General features: G+C 42.7%; 1 protein-coding gene across 2 annotated transcripts in view; it reads right to left on the bottom strand.

Moving 5' to 3' along the window:
• Nucleotides 1–8,712: 8,712 nt before the first annotated feature.
• Nucleotides 8,713–16,575, bottom strand: part of TMEM104 (transmembrane protein 104) — a 23,542-nt gene continuing 15,679 nt past the window's right edge. For both annotated transcript variants that reach the window (XM_073684058.1, XM_073684057.1), the window contains exons 8-10: nt 14,981–15,083; nt 13,270–13,363; nt 8,713–11,033 (exon numbers count right to left, since the gene is read on the bottom strand). In XM_073684058.1, coding sequence (XP_073540159.1) covers nt 10,273–11,033; nt 13,270–13,363; nt 14,981–15,083 — 958 coding nt within the window. In that variant the 3' untranslated portion in view covers nt 8,713–10,272. The remainder of the gene's footprint in view (nt 11,034–13,269; nt 13,364–14,980; nt 15,084–16,575) is intronic.

Below are 16,575 nucleotides of genomic sequence, written 5' to 3'. Positions count from 1 at the left end.
AACCTGAGCCAGATGATCATTTGGAGACCACTGGTGAGACAGAAACGTCTCGGTACAAGTGCCTCATAGATGTACCCGAAGATTTGAGAGAAGAATGCACCAGAGAGTCAGTGCATGAAGAGTTTAAAAAGGCTGTGGGAGCCTGTAAGGTGTACTCTACCTCAGAAGCTAAACAGCTGGTGGTCCTGTCCACAACCGAAGTCACAGTGAAGAGGGTGGCTATCCTAAGTGACATGCACTGGCGATGTATTCGCACGAAGCGGTTTGTCCGATTGAAGACGGAACAAGCAATTAGACAACTGGAGCTTATGAGAAAAGCTCAAAGTCTGTGGGAAGAAGTCATCCGGGTGGCTCATGTTTTGGTAAGAAAGCTCATTGGGAGAAATGGCCGAACCATGCAAATGATGGTAAAGAAATCTGGTGTGATGAAAGTAAGCAGTCCACGTGATCGTCAGGACTGGATACCAGATGAAGACGGCATGGTGTCATTCTTTCGCTGTCGGAACGGAAGAAAATCTTGCATATGTACGCATGCTGATGGAGTACCGAGTGACCTACCTGCGAGAGGTAGAACAGTTGAATCTCGGCAGACTGCGAATGGAAAGACAGCATCGTCTGAGCAGCAGAAGATGGCAGCCGTCTAGAAATTGTGAAACCAGACAGAGAAAGGGCCCTTCAAATAATAGGACGGCTACAGTAGAAGTTAGAGACCTTTCAAGATTTCCTGAGGATAGTGGGCGTGGGTTTAGAGGTAGTGAGACCTCCAGTAACTCAGGTCTGAGAGGCCCATACAAATGACCCAATAGAGTACGGGACAGCACAAAGTCAGACCTGACCTTAGATATGAGGGCAAGTGAGTCACACTGCTGTATTGACCGCTGGGAGCGGGGGAGGTCTGACAAGGTTACGACTCGGAAATGTGACTTGACGAAGTTAGTGACAATGACAGATGGTAGGTCCCTAAGGAATGGGCTAATGTTGATGACTAAGGTTCCAGGGGCTGAGCAGCACAATTGTCAAGTACATGGTCTCTGTGTGAACCGTGGGTTATAATGTGATTGTGTATACTATGTGTTCAACCCCACAAGTTTGAACAGGGGAGGGGGGGATATGTAATGCAGCGGCTTGCTGCATTGCTAAAATGTCCAGGGGGTGTGTTCTGGCTGACCATTTACCTCCCCCTCAGGTGACTGATCACATGACTGTGACATCATCACAGGTCCTGTGTGCACAGAAGGATATATAAATCCTGGTGGCTTTGAAACAGAGAGAGAGAGGCCTGGGGAGGCAAGAGGCCTGGTCCCTGTGTCTGGGACTCCACTAGCCTGGTAGGCAAGAGGCAGGATCCCTGTGTCTGGGATACCAGTAGCCTTGGAAGGCACGTGGCCTGTAGACTACGTCTGGGGAGCCTTAAAGCCACAGCTGTGGCAGAACAGAGCTGATAGAAGCAGCTGAGACCCAGCAAAGGTAAATCGGCGCTTTAAGTGAATATTGATGCTGTACCTTGCGGAATTCTGTATCTAAAGCCAAGCGGGCATAGCTGCCACTGAAAAGGCTCGATGATATACATGTGTAACATTGCTGCGAGCCATGTTATAAGCGGTTTATGATGTGTAATAAACTGCTGGACTTCATATTATCGGAAAACGTTGCATGTGTGCTTTAATTGACCCGGTGAAGTGAGTGCCCCTCAGCGTGATGAATAGCGCTACCTTACATAAGTCATATGTACCTCAAAATGCTGCCACTAACAAATACAACTCATCCTGAAAACAAAATATTTCCTCATACAGCTACATCAACAACAAAAAATAAAAATACTTCCTCTCCTGGAATGTGTCAATGAAAAAAAAAAAAAAAAGAAAAATTGCTTTGTCTTTAAGGGTTAAAATCTATGATAAAAAGCAGAGGCGGCTAAACTTTACATTTTTGTAAAAGTAGATCATTATATCCATGTAATATATTGCTGGCAATCCCAAAAATAATATTTTAGCAAGTGTATTATTGATTCATTTAACACATTTTAGATGTGTTTTCCAACTCTGGGAGGGTGACAGCAGGTCTGTGTGATGTCACACAGTCAAAACAGCAGTTGCCCTGTCACTCTACACTGGCAAAGCGACAGCTCAGTTTTAAAAGTGTGTGCCAGGTCAGTACCAGGTGAGGACACTCTGCGCCAAGCTTAATCTCCTCTCCTGCCTCAGCAGTTCTGGCCATCTGTGCGCTTACTGCCGGGTGCACTGAATATACAGAAAAGAAAATATAGACAGTAAGTAACATTGACTGTACACAGGTGCGCTACAGGATGTCAGCGCTCTCTGCAAAGTAACCACATAATGGATAGAAGAATAGAGATCATTATACACTGCTCAAAAAAATAAAGGGAACACTTAAACAACAGAATATAACTCCAAGTGAATCAAACTTCTGTGAAATCAAACTGTCCACTTAGGAAGCAACACTGATTGACAATCAATTTCACATGCTGTTGTGCAAATGGAATAGACAATAGATGGAAATTATAGGCAATTATCAAGACAGCCTCAATAAAGGAGTGGTTCTGCAGGTGGGGACCACAGACCACATCTCAGTACCAATACTTTCTGGTTGATGTTTTGGCCACTTTTGAATGTTGGTTGTGCTTTCACACTCGTGGTAGCATGAGACGGACTCTACAACCCACAGAAGTTGCTCAGGTAGTGCAGCTCATCCAGGATAGCACATCAATGCGAGCTGTGGCAAGAAGGTTTGCCGTGTCTGTCAGCGTAGTGTCCAGAGGCTGGAGGCGCTACCAGGAGACAGGCCAGTACACCAAGAGCCGTGGAGGGGGCCGTAGGAGGGCAACAACCCAGCAGCAGGACCGCTACCTCCTCCTTTGTGCAAGGAGGAACAGGAGGAGCACTGCCAGATGGATGAGGTTCTTTATTTTCTCAGATGGTAAAGCTGCCATTTCTTCTTGGCAAAAAGACTTCAGCTCCTGTAAATTCCTTGGCTGTCTAGCATGAACTGCGTGCTTGAGATCTCCCCAGAGTGGCTCAATGATATTGAGGTCAGGAGACTGAGATGGCTCCTGCAGAGCCTTCACTTTGTTCTGCTGCAATGACAGGTCGACTTGGCCTTGTGTTTTGGATCGTTGTCATGTTGGAACGTCCAAGTACATCCCATGCGCAGCTTCTGGGCTGATGAGTGCAAATTTGCCTCCAGTATTTGCTGATAACGTGCTGCATTCATCTTTCCTTCAACTGTTACCAAGCAATCCATCTCCGTGCTTTACTGTACGAATGGTGTTCCTTTCATCATAGGCGTTGATCTCTCTCCAAATGTAACATTTATGGTTGTGGCCAAAATGTTCAATTTTGGTCTCATCACTCCAAATTACCTTGCTCCAGAAGTTTAGAGGCTTGTCTCTGTGCTGTTTGGTGTATTGTAGGCGAGATACTTTGTGGCATTTGCGCAGTAATGGCTATCTTCTGGCGACTCGACCATGCAGCCCATTTTTCTTCAAGTGCCTCCTTATTGTGCATCTAGAAACAGCCACATCGCTAGTTTTCAGAGAGTCCTGAATTTCAGCTGAGGTTATTTGTGGGTTTTTCTTTGCATCCCGAACAATTTTCCTGGCAGTTGCAGCCGAAATTCTTGTTGGTCTACCAGACCGTAGTTTGGTTTTTACAGAGCCCCTGATTTCCCATTTGTTAATCACAGTTTGAATGCTGCTGACTGGCATTATCAATTCCTTGGATTTTTTTGTATCCCTTTCCCGTGTTATTTGCTTTCCCCATGACTCACAATCCAGAAAGGTCAGTGGCTGGATGAAAGATGCAAGAGTCTGTCTGGATCCCAGAAACTCACTCAGCTTTTATGCACATATACTGATTACAAGCAAACAGGTCACAGGTGAGGATGTTACCTTAAAGTGGCCATTCAAACCCATTTGTGTCAAAAATCTTCTTGTATTCTCTGAAACAAGGCCAAGAAAGGAAAAATTCTGCCGGGGTATGTAAACTTTTGAGCACAACTGTACATTATATACAGTTGAAACCAGAAGTTTACATACACTATATAAAAAGCCATATTCACGTTTTTCTCAATATCTGACATGAAATCAGAATAAATCTTTCCTGTTATAGGTCAATTAGGATTACTATATTTTTTCTTTCAAAAGATTTTATATTTAGTTTTCCAAAAAAAAGAAAAGAAAAAAAACAAATTTTTTTAATTTTTTTTTTTAACAATAAACTGTGCATGTGGCTTATCACTTCTATCTTTTAAGTATATCTTAATATTTTACTATACTTAAGACATATTTATTGTAATGGGAGAGATAGGCATTCCCACATTTCCTCCAGCACAAAAGGTGACTGGGGTAAAGTACCATCTTGTGATCAGTATATAATAAGTTTCATGCAGCGTAGCGTACGTATTGGATTTATATACGGTTTTAATAGATTTTTCCCAATGTTCTGAATCTTGAGTAAAGCTCAGATCTTTCTCCCAGTTTGTCATGTTAGTTGTCTTTTTAAGGTCAGTGTCATTATTAAAAAGTTTAAGGATTACTATAATTTTTAATATTTGCCAAATTGTGAAGATGATGGTGGAAGCTGGTAAGATTGTGTCAATATCCACAGTGAAAAGAGTACTGTATCAACATGGGCTGAAAGGCCACTCTGCCAGGAAGAAGAAATTACTCCAAAAGAAACATAAAAGAGCCAGATTAAGGTTTGCAAATGCACACAGTAACAAAGACCTTAATTTTTGTAGACATGTCCTGTGGTCTGATGAAACTAAAGCTGAACTTTTTGGACATAATGACCATGATTACGTTTGGAGGAAAAAGGGAGAAGCTTGGAAGCCTAAGAACACCATCCCAACTGTGAAACACAGGGGTGGCTGCATCATGTTGTGGGGTTGTTTTGCTGCAGGAGGGACTGGTGCACTTCACAAAATAGATGGCATCATGAGAAAAGAAGATTATGTGGCAATACTGAAGCAACATCTCAAGATATCAGCCAGAAAGTTAAAGCTTGGGCGGAAATGGGTCTTCCAAATAGACAATGACCTGAAGCATACTACCAAAATGGTAACAAAGTGGCTTAAGGATAACAAAGTCAATGTTTTGGAGTGGCCATCCCAAAGCCCTGATCTCAATCCTATTGAAAATTTATGGGCAAATCTGAAAAGGTGGGAGCGAGCAAGGCGACCTACAAACCTGGATCAGTTACACCAGTTTTGTCAGAAGGAATAGGCCCAAATTCCGACCAACTATTGTAAGAAGCTTGTGGAAGGATATCCCAAACGTTTGACCCAAGTCATTCAGTTTAAGGGTAATGGTACCAAATACTAATGAAATGTATGTAAACTTTTGACTTTGCAGTAAGTAATAAAAATGCTTAAAACATTCTCTGTCTCTCTCATTATTCTGGCATTTGGCAAATATTAAAAATCATGGTGATCCTAATTGACCTAAAACAGGAAAGGTTTATTCTGATTTCAGGTCAAATATTGAGAAAACATGCATATGTGTCTTTTTATATATAGAGTATGTAAACTTCTGGTTTTCAACTGTAGGTGATACTGCCAGCAGTCACATACTTAATGTATATATATAGCAGTTGTGGTGTCAACTATACACAGAAAAAGCCCAGTGCACGCCGTGGCGGCCCTTGTCAGTGCGACTCACGGGCTTTGGCTGCCCCTGTCAAACACGTGAAAACAAATGCTGCGGCAATGCTGGGGTTTCCAAGATAAAGCGTGTTACTGACCTGGGTAGACACATTGAAGTGCTAGTAAGGTACACAGGTGATCATGTAGCCCTTTGGGAAAATTAATTGCCCACCCCTGTCTTAAGCAGAATACGGATAACGGTCCTAGCCATCGACGCAACACCCAGATGTATGATCATTACTTCGTATTGATGTGCGCCTAACATTCTGAAAGGATAAATGTGGCATTAGTGGTTAATGGTGAATGTTCATCTATTGGGTCTAGGGTTTTATGTGAGCATTGTGTGCACATGCACTTGGGGCTGAGTTCACATAGGGACAGTGGGTAGAGCTGAAATACAGACTAACTATCATATATTTACCCTTAAAGGTTATTTATACTTTTATAACAATCATTTCATTGCTCCTAGGGAGCAAGACTAAAACTTGAAATAACTTTACAAGTAGTCTTACTTAAAACCTTTATAATTTTACAACAATGCAAATCTAAGTGTCTCTAAGAATTGAGACTGCTGTGGGTCTATTGATCCACACTTAACAGTCTCATAGGTATAAATGAGTGTCTCTAGTTAAAGGTGTTGTCCGGCCTTAGGCTACAAGTCTGCAGTCACTGTATGCAATCGCAGTCTTGTGAATCCTCACATCACTTGCACTGTGCGCTGTGAGGATTCTCCGGCGCTGGGAGCAGGCGGCCAAATGACTGCAAGTATGCAATATGCCGATTCCAGGACACATTCCAACTAGCATCGCTCAATACACTTGCATTGAGTGAGGCCACGCCCATCTAGTCAGCACATGACCACATGTATGAAAATTTCATACTTGCAGTAACGCGCCTGCCATCAGCTCCAGATAATGCTCGCAGTGTGCAGTGTGTGCGATGTGAGGATTCCCAAGTCTGCAGTCACAGAGTGACTGCAGACTTGTAGCTTAAGACCAGACAACCCCTTCAAGGTCAGGAGTTGCAGTTAGTCGGTGGGTAGCGTTCCATATTTGGACAGCAAAACACAGATGTGTTTAACTGTTTATCATCGCTTCTGTCTTTTTTTGCTGGCTCCATAACGATTGATAATTGAGGTACAGTACATGTACTGTGTAGAAGCAATGGCACTGCTGATGCTTCTATAGAACCTGGCGATCATGTGGTCACAGAGTCTGCCCAGCCTAGCAGAACCAGATCAGTTTGCCAGTGACTTGTGTCTGTAGTAGGCTACTTCCCCTGTAACTGGGGATCCTTTGAATGACCGAGTAAGGGCTCACTCACGAGAGTGTTGTGAGAGAATCACCTCGATTATGCTAATGACACTCAGCTCAAACTCTGTCAGAGTCAGATTACGGTGATTGGATTCTCTTGCAGCACAGGTGCGGGGAAGACAGAAAATGTAATTTCTCCATCTTCTCCATTTTCTGTGTCCGCGTTAATCGGACGGAAGGCACTGGGGGCAAGGCATCATGAAATCTGAAGATTACCAGAGGATTTTGGGTTGCAATGTAGTGCCCGGTGTCAGAAAGCTGGGTTTGGTTCCTAGGTCATGGGTCTTCAAGCAGGACAATTACCCCAAACATACTTCAAGAAGCACCCAGAAATGGATGGAAACAAGGCACTGGAGAGTTGTGACATGGCAAGCCATGTGTCTGGATCTAAATCCTATTGAACACCTGAGGAGAGATCTTAAAATTTCTGTTGGGAGAAGACACCTTTCAAATATGAGAGACCTGGAGCAAAAGAAGGGTGGTCCAAAATTCCAGTTGAGAGGTGTAAGAAGCTTGCTGATGGTTACAGGAAGCGAAAGATTGCAGTTATTACTCCAAGGGGTGTGCAACCAAATATTAAGTTGAGGGTGCCAACAATTTTGTCCGACCCATTTTGGGGTTGTGTATGAAATTATGTCCAATTTGCATTTTTTTCTTCATTTTTTTTTGTGTTGTTGAAGGGGTACTCTGGGGAGATAAAAAAAAAAATATCCTAATACTCTTACTTTCATAGACTATGAGTATAACATTAATAGTGCTGTTTTCCATGTTCACAGTCGCTGTAATTCTGTGATGCTGGGACGTCACATCACACATCAGGAGGCGTAGCTTGCTCCTGGCTGCTAGCAGCAGCCGCCCCCTGGTACCATCTGCTTGTATTTAGTCCTATATCAGGGGACCTGCTCCTGGCTGATAGCATCTGCCATTTCCCTGATAATATCTGCTTGTATTCAGTTCTAGATCAATGGGCGTGGCCTTCTCCATGATCTAGGACTGCAGGGAAGGAGATGTTATCACAGGGGCTGGCTGCTAGCAGCGGGGGAGCAGGCCACATGCCCTGATGTGCAATGTCCCATAAGGGAGGGGGATCACCAAGGAGCAGCTCCGGCATCACAGAATTACAGCTACTATGAGGATGGAAAACAGCACTATTAATGTTATCCTAATAGTCTATGAAGGTATTAGCATTAGGATAATTTTTTAACTCCCTGGAGTACCCCTTTAAGGCTCCCATACACATTAGACTGATGTCGGTTGAACCCGCTGAAATGGGCAAGCTCAGCTGACAGTCCAATGTGTATGGGATGTATCATAGAAGTAACAGCCACTAACTGCAACAAAGTAGAAGCCATACTGCAACAGAGGATGCCAATATACGGATAGAGAACACATCGTATATAATAAGCTGGATTTTTTTTCTTTAAGCCTATGACACACTATGAATGTCATTGTCCACCTCCTAAGAGTGGGCCACAAGCACAAAAAGCACATAGAAATCAACGTATATATTCTGTAGAAAACAAGCCGAGCTGTTCCACATACAGATTTCATCAGGGCCGGGAGTAATGTACTCATAAATCACCTCTGCTCTTGGAGAGAGAGATGAGAAGGGGGGTGGGGTGGCGAGGAATCTAATCAGCGCCAGAAGCATCTGTAATCAGTATGCCCTGGGCACGTGCTGTGCAAGTGTAGTGTTGGAACAAGTTTTTTAAAGGAAGTCCTTCAATAAATACACAAATTGAGTCTCCAAGTCTTAATTTTAATTCACTTACAAACAACTGGCTAACCACTGTGCACAGTGCAGCAAGTCCAGAACGCCGGCCTACAGTCACAGAGCAGCGAGAGTATACAACTCCGCGTGCATTTGACCACCCCATATACGGGTCAGTCAGAGGCACAAGGTGTGCCTGCATTCCTTTTATTGATATAAAAGGCAACAATTGGCCCTTTTAACATGCCAATGCGGTACAGACAATGCCTTCCTGATAGTGAACCCCTTATTTGCCAGAAAGAAGACAAGGCACTGTTAAAGAGGACCTGTTACTAGCTCAAAAGTGGCCACTTTTTGCTCATATTTCTCCAGAGTGTTCGGTTTTGTTTTTGTCTTTTTAAAAATCCACCACACGGTTCCAGAGATATGGACCTTTATACTGGGAAAACCTGGTTACAGGTTCCCTTTAAATAAAAAGTAGGGCGACCAGCTTTAAGGCCTCTTTTACAGCATTCGAGTATCCTGTATGTATGTCCCCAATTCCTTCTGCATAGCACAAAAGGGCTTTTATTATACTCACCTACGGCACGGTCCGGCCTGGTCTTGATCCAGCGCCTCCTTTTCTTTTCCGGCTTGCCTCATGTGGATGACCCATCCTACATCATCCATACAGTATTCTTCATCACGCTCCAATGCAGGCACACTTCTCTTTGCCCTGCCAAGTGCAGAGCAAAGTACTGTAGTGTGCATGTGCCGGGAAAGGCCAAAGAGCGCCAATTACCTGTAGGTAAAGCCAGCGTATGCGTACAACAGTGCTTTGCTCTGCACTCGACAGTGCAGAGAGAAGTGTGCCTGCGCAGGAGTGCGATTAGGAGGCACCATGTGGATGACGTAGGACGTGCCATCTACATGACGCAGGGAAGGAGGACAGCAACAGTACCAAGAGAGGACGCACCAGATCAAGACCACCGACGCCAGTCGGACTGGCCTTCGCCATCTGTGGGTATAATAAAACCTATGCAGAGGGGTCTAAGGACATACATACAGCATACCAGAATTCAGTAAGAGGCGTTAATGGTGGTGCCTGTACTTTATATTGGGAAAACCTAGTGACAGGTTGCCTTTGACACTAATTTTAGCAGTTTTTACCAAAGAGATGGTGCCCTCAAGATTATCTGGGATGTGTCTTTAGACCGCTGTGTATTATTACAGTGTGAGTTACGCCGCCTTGGTAAAGACCATAAAAATTAGCACTAAATATAAAAGCCCACATCTCTGGAAGCGTATGGCGGATTTTAAAAAACAGAAAATCGGATTACTCAGGAGCAACGGGAATAAAATAAGGGCAAAAAAATGGTCATTTTTGACCTGGTGAAAGGCTCCTCTTTGAATGGTTTTCAGTAAATAATTATCTTATAATTAGGATTTCTTCTTAATGAGCAGACTTAACTGTGATCGTCATTATAGCACAGGATATGTCCAGGGAGAATGGGGCCAGCCCCAGCTAACTTGTGGCAGTATATAAGACAAAGGCAGCCTATGTGTCCAGCACATGACCGCCTTGCTCAGGCCATAATGATAACGTGCTTACAGGTTAACATCAGTCAGGATTATGTTGGCGGTGACATATATAAAGCAAGAGAATGCCCAGAGGAGAACAAACCACACCCAGCCTACTTGTTTAAAAGGAGACCGGTGCTTGTTACTACTATCAGGTCCATACACCAGGGCAGAGTCTTTGCGACTGCAGAAAACGAGAAACGCTGGAATAACATACTGGATGCCATTTCCTGCATAGGCACCTGTGATGCTTACTAGGATTTCTAGGTGGTTTGTACAAAATGCCACAATGATAGGTGGCACCAGCGTTATGAGCGGAAACACGATACGGTCCACGAGCCAGGGATATGTGCCACCTTCCCGATGAAAAAGAGTCCTCCAGTTGTTTCGCAGCGTGACAGCAATGATGGGGAAATTGGTGCTGATGGTGAAAACTGGGAATAATCCGAGGAAGTAGCCAATCACTGTAGGCACAAAGGGACTACATCCGCTGAAGTTAAGAGTGTACATGTCCATCAGACTCCCAGAGGAGAAGCAGAATATAGCTGTGAAGCAAAGAAGGCTGTAGAAAGACAAGACCAGTACGTAGTCGAGGAGCACAAGTCCGGTCAGGTGTTTCTTCTTGGACACAGGTGTGATCAGTGAAGGCAGAGAATGCTGGCACATGAATGAATACACGCACACCCCAAAAAGATTTCGGATCCCCGAGACATCTGCCATAGGGGGTTTACCTTCCCCTTTGCCTTCGCCGATACGGACGAGTGCCAGCACGATCATGATGATGAAAGCTGCAGTGAAATATAAAATAAAAGGGGTTAAGTTATGTGAATGACCTGAGTGATCTCGTTTTTTATGATCAAAGGCCTTTCTGGCACGTACCCAGAAATTGTACTGTGTGCAAGCGGGCAGTCAAGAGTTAAACTGTTGTCTTCAGGATTTATGAGACTGACTCAGATGAGAATAAAGTGGCAGTAAAGCTGTGAAAACTCATTACCCGCTTCATAAATCACTGAGAGAAGGAGGCCCCTGACACTACCACCTCTCCTCCCCATAGTGCTGCAAGGACAGAGCCCCCTCTCTACCAGTGTGAGCAAGAAAGGGTTATCAGCAGGCGTTATGTGGGTGGTGGGGGGGTTTCTTGGGCATGCGTGGTCCTTGTGGGTGGGGCGGTTTGTGACATTTAAACGTGAGCTGGTTTATGGATTTGCTTGAGGATTTTAATCTCCATTTGCCTGCGGGCACTCAGAGCGGATGGGGATGCAAGTAAATGGATTTGTGTAGCATTTAAGAAGGATCGGACGGAGTTTTCATAATATGCCATTGTCAATCTCAGAATAGGACAAGCAACTGCTCATCAGAGCAATTTTTTATTTAAGCTTGGGGGCTTAATTCTGAACTCAATCAAGAATGTAATGTTTGGACCGTCATTCTTAAGGCGAGCTTATTGCATGGCTGAGATGGCTACATAGTTATTGCCCGCCGCACATGGGCCACTTCAACTTTCCTATATGTAATGGCCCTGAATCAGAGAATGCACACTTATTCAGGATTTTATCTGATTTGATAGCTCAGCCATATTTATTATTAGGTTTCCAAAAATTCAAAGCTAAATAAACCATTTCTTGTAGAGACCAAATCAGACAAGTACCAGCTTATCATGCTCCAGGTGACAGTTGAAGTGGATTTTCCCCTAGATTTTACAATACAAACATTATTTAATAGATCATACACCCCCTTCACATGTCCTTGTTTGCAGTACGTGTGGCACCAGTTTTTTTCACAGATCCCATACGTACCCATTATAATCTATGATGCAGCAGACTTGTCCGTGTGTTTGCAAGCCACAGGAGGAGACATGTCCGTTTTTTACCAGCAGCACGGATGATGAGGGACAATTTAAGTCTATGGGTGCGTGTAAAACATGTAAAGCATCTGGATGGCATCAGTGTGTCATCCATGTGCTGTGCACGTTTAGCATTGCAAAGTATAGGAGAAGCTTTGGAATTAATTTTGCTTCATCCATACCAGAAAAAAAACAAAAAACATATGACAAACGGAGGGCACACTGATCTGAAGCACTGATGAAACCGGTACCGGTATTATACAGACGTGTTAAGGGGGCCTTAGACCTAAAGAGGGTGATGCACTTACTATGAAAATCCATGACAGAATCACTATCATCCTTATTAAAATATGAGCATTTTAGGAGTCCAGCTATAGCGTGAAATAGCTCAGAAGTCCTAGGGCGCGATTCATTAAGGGGCTTACGTCAGAATTCTGGTCACAATAACCTTAAAAAGGGGTATTTCCATCTCCAAGATCCTATCCCAATATGTAGTTCATGTAATAATATTAGCAAATACCTCCAATTAGAAATGTAGTATAGTTTTTCTGATTTGCTAGGTCTCTTTCCTCATGTGCAGGGCATTACAGGACCTTAGGTATCCATGGTTACGACCACTGATATAGTGACAGTTAGTTGGCTGGTTGCTAGTAGTCGTAACCATAGATACCCAAGGTCCTGCAATGCCTGCACATGAGGAAAAAGACATAGGGCATCAGCCTGATAAGTTCTGACAGATGCATTTAATGTCTGTACAATGCATTGTGAAATCTGGCGGCAGATCCTGACTATCAGATTTGCCTATAAACCGGATTACTGTCCTTTATCTATACACATATGAATATGAACTGAACAGAATGCTATAAGATGCCGTAATATCCCAGTAAACTGGCATCTATTTACTCATAAGCCTTGCCAGTTGCTATTCGCACATAGAGCCCTACTGCCAAGAGGAATCACACAACACACTGCTTTACTCCACGTGACAGCCGCGCTTTAACTATAGAAAAAGTTACCCACTAAAGACTTAGCATTCACGATGACAATCTTATTAATGGCCGCGACGATGCAAAGAAATGCCATAAATGATGACTGGTATGTTTGTGTACACAAGATTTATTTCTACTGCATAAATGAGATTATAATAATGTCAGACGCTAATGCTGGTTTCCACCACTTACCTATCCATCTCATAAGTGACGTCAAAATCTGCAGATATTTTGTCTTCTGCACGTTAAAGAAAGTAAAAGGGCCGAGGAATAGAGTGAATATGGCCTAGAAAGAAAGAGTAAAACTGCCATTACATCAATGGGGACCTGTCAGCAGGTCAAAAGTGGCTAGTTTTGGCTCTTTTTTCCTGCTGCTCCCCTGATTTTTTTTTTTTTTTGGGGGGGGGGATAAATGCCGCACAGTTCTGGAGATATAGTCCTAATTATTTAGTGAGTCAAATATTCTAATTTTTATGATTTTGACAAGCAGATTCTCTCGGGCAGTGTTTTTTGTTTCTCGCCATAATTATCCTGTGAACAATGCCTTGTTGGTAAAAACCATAAAAACTAGGATATTGAGTGCACTAATAAAAAGTCAAATATCTCTGGAACCATATTGCGGATTAAAAAAAATAAGTACATAAAAAAAAATAAATAATAATAAATAATAGGTGAGAAATAAGAATAAAATAAGAGGAAAAACGAACCACTTTTGAGCTGGTGTTAGGACCTCCTCACAGGAGTGATCCTACTAGGATATATGGATTGCATTAGCCAGGGCTCCCCACTCGGTAGCACTTTTCGCTCTGGCGGTTCGTAGACGGTCACTTATTTCAATGCATGAAATGCAACACAGGGAGACCACCACAATTCCTGGCTTAGTGATCAAAGCACTGAATCAGTGCTTTGTTATTCCATATGTCTACTTTTCATTAGCTCGGTCTTTCTAAACCTGTGTGTAATACACAGTTAAACAGATGAACTCTATTTGTCTGGCACACACAGTCAGAATTGTACTTAATAAATCGTTTATGCAAAATACCTGCATAAAAGCCAATTCTGTATGAGACCCGACTGCCAAGTGGCTGCTTCATTGTACAATTCTCAAACACATATGTAAGTAGTCTAAAGAGAAAGAGCCGAGCTGGAGATGTGGGATAGACTTACAGGGTGCGCACTCGGCTAGCTCCATCAGTCCTCTAGGCTAAGAACGGAGTATGGGGAGCATCCAGGACCCTCGCTCCATTCGGGCAGGTCACTGTAGAGACTAGAAGTGTTTTTTCCATACAAATGTTTGAGACATGTCAACAGGACCAAATCATAAAAATAGTAAAATCAGGAGTTATCCAGCCACTGGGACTCCCTCTGATATAAAAATGGATATTGATCTCTTTTTAACTTTTCATAACTCCTATTGACATGTCACAACAGAATCATGGGAAAACCCATATAAAAACGGGTATTCCCATCTCCAAGATCCTATCCTAATAATAAATAATAATATTAGTAAATACCTCCAATTAGAAATTTAGTATAGTTCTTCTGATTCGCTATGTCGCTTACCCCATGTGCAAGCATTGCAGTAGCTTAGGTATCCATGGTTATGACCACTAACAACTAAGTGTCACTATATAAGTGGTTGTAACCATGGACACCTAAGCTACTGCAATGGGGTAAGCGACATAACAAATCAGAATAACTATACTACATTTCTATTTGGAGGTATTTGCTAATATTATTATTATACCTACTATATATTGGGATAGGATCTTGGAGATGGGAATACCCCTTCAAATCATTTGTATGAATCAGAACAACTTCACACAAGAAGGTCAATTTAGAACCACATATCGCTGAATGCCTCCAGGGAGCCTAAAATCTATAATTAGGAAGAATAACTTGCCAGATAGATCCTGTAAGCATCAATCCGTCTGATGTTTCCCCAACAGGGGTCAGTGTCATTTCTTTCTCCTGCTTGAGTTCCACATGATTCATTCCCAGTAAAACTGAATAAGGATAGAAAGTAAAGTGATTAACGCTCTATAGGATGACAGATAAATGCCTACGTCCACATGATGGTATAGTGAGGGCATCAGTTCCGCTAGTCACTAGCATACGATAAGGCTGGTGAGAGCATTGTGACAAATGACCCAGTACTGCACATGACTATGAACTGAAGAGCACAGATGAAATATATGGGGCAGAGGTAATGGAGTCAGGACATTAACCGTTCAATAGGACGCAATTTCATCTATTTTCTGATCGAAAAAAAACAAAAAAAACTAAAAACACTTCTCACATAAAAGTTTATAAAGGGATTACCAGCTCCTAAGAGGATTTAAGGCCTGTTCAGACATTTCCTCCAAGTGAAAATATATGGAAAATAAAATGCTGTAAGCTGGATGTACCGCGTCAAAAGTTTAACGTGTGATATTCTGTATGGAGTTGCCCATTTACTGCACCATGATCGCACTGAAGGTGATGCCAAACCCTTATTTAACAAAATATTAATTAACCCCTTTTTAGGGCATGGAATTTTTTCTTTTTTTTGCATTTTTCTTTTCTTCATAACTTTTTTTTTTTCTGTCGCCATAGCTGTACGAGAACCTGATTCTTGCGAGGTGAGTGGTAGTTTTGTATGACATCATTTATTTCATCATAAAATGTACTGAAAGATGAGGAAGAAAAATAATTCCAAGCATGGTGAAATAGTTTATTTAAAAAATGAACTCCCTCACACCCCCTTGCATATTCACCATTATTTTTTTGTTTTTACGCATTATGTGGTAAAATGATATGATCAGGGAACATGATTTCTCCACTCAGTACAATTACAGCAATGCCAAACATATAAGGCTTTCTTTCTATTTTACTGGTTGAAAAAAAACAAACAAATAATAATAATAATGGTTTGTGTTTCTCCATTTTCTGAGAACCATAACTTTTTTATTTTTCCGTCCATGGAACTGTGGCGAGCTGTTATTTCTCTGAATTTTGTGCCCTTTTTTCTCTACAAATACCTTTGATCATTGTGGCCAAAGAGTTCTATTTTAACCTCATCGGTTTACAGTAATTTTGACCAGGGGTGCCCAAACTTTTACATGCCACTGTGTTTGGATGTGGGTTATTAGTAATAGAGTGGTGTCCTGCCCAGCCGCAGGTAGTTACTAGGGACAGTTAGGTTTAACTGTTGGGACTAGCCCAGAGTGGGAGGGAGTGAAGTGAAGGGACAGAGAGAGTTTCCTCTCAGGAGGGCAGATAGGGCCTAGCCTGCAACAGAAGCAGACCTACGGTCTGACTAGTCGGCAGGGCTGCATGAAGTGTGTGTTCCTGAAGTGACAGGAGACCGAGGGAAGAGATAGAGTGATCCAGAATAGAGACCAGGAAAGTGATAGAACTTCCGGAACCCCTACCAATCCTGAGAGTAAGGCTATGTTCACATGTCCAGTAAACATCCATTAGAACGGATACACAGCTGCAATCAAGTGACAAAAAAAG

This window comes from Phyllobates terribilis, unplaced genomic scaffold (assembly GCF_046119375.1).
Source record: "Phyllobates terribilis strain yellow unplaced genomic scaffold, ASM4611937v1 Scaffold_5__5_contigs__length_657084704, whole genome shotgun sequence".
Taxonomy (NCBI): Eukaryota; Metazoa; Chordata; class Amphibia; order Anura; family Dendrobatidae; genus Phyllobates; species Phyllobates terribilis.
The sequence above is the reverse complement of the archived record's forward strand: the minus strand, read 5'-3'. Positions and strand labels throughout refer to the sequence as shown.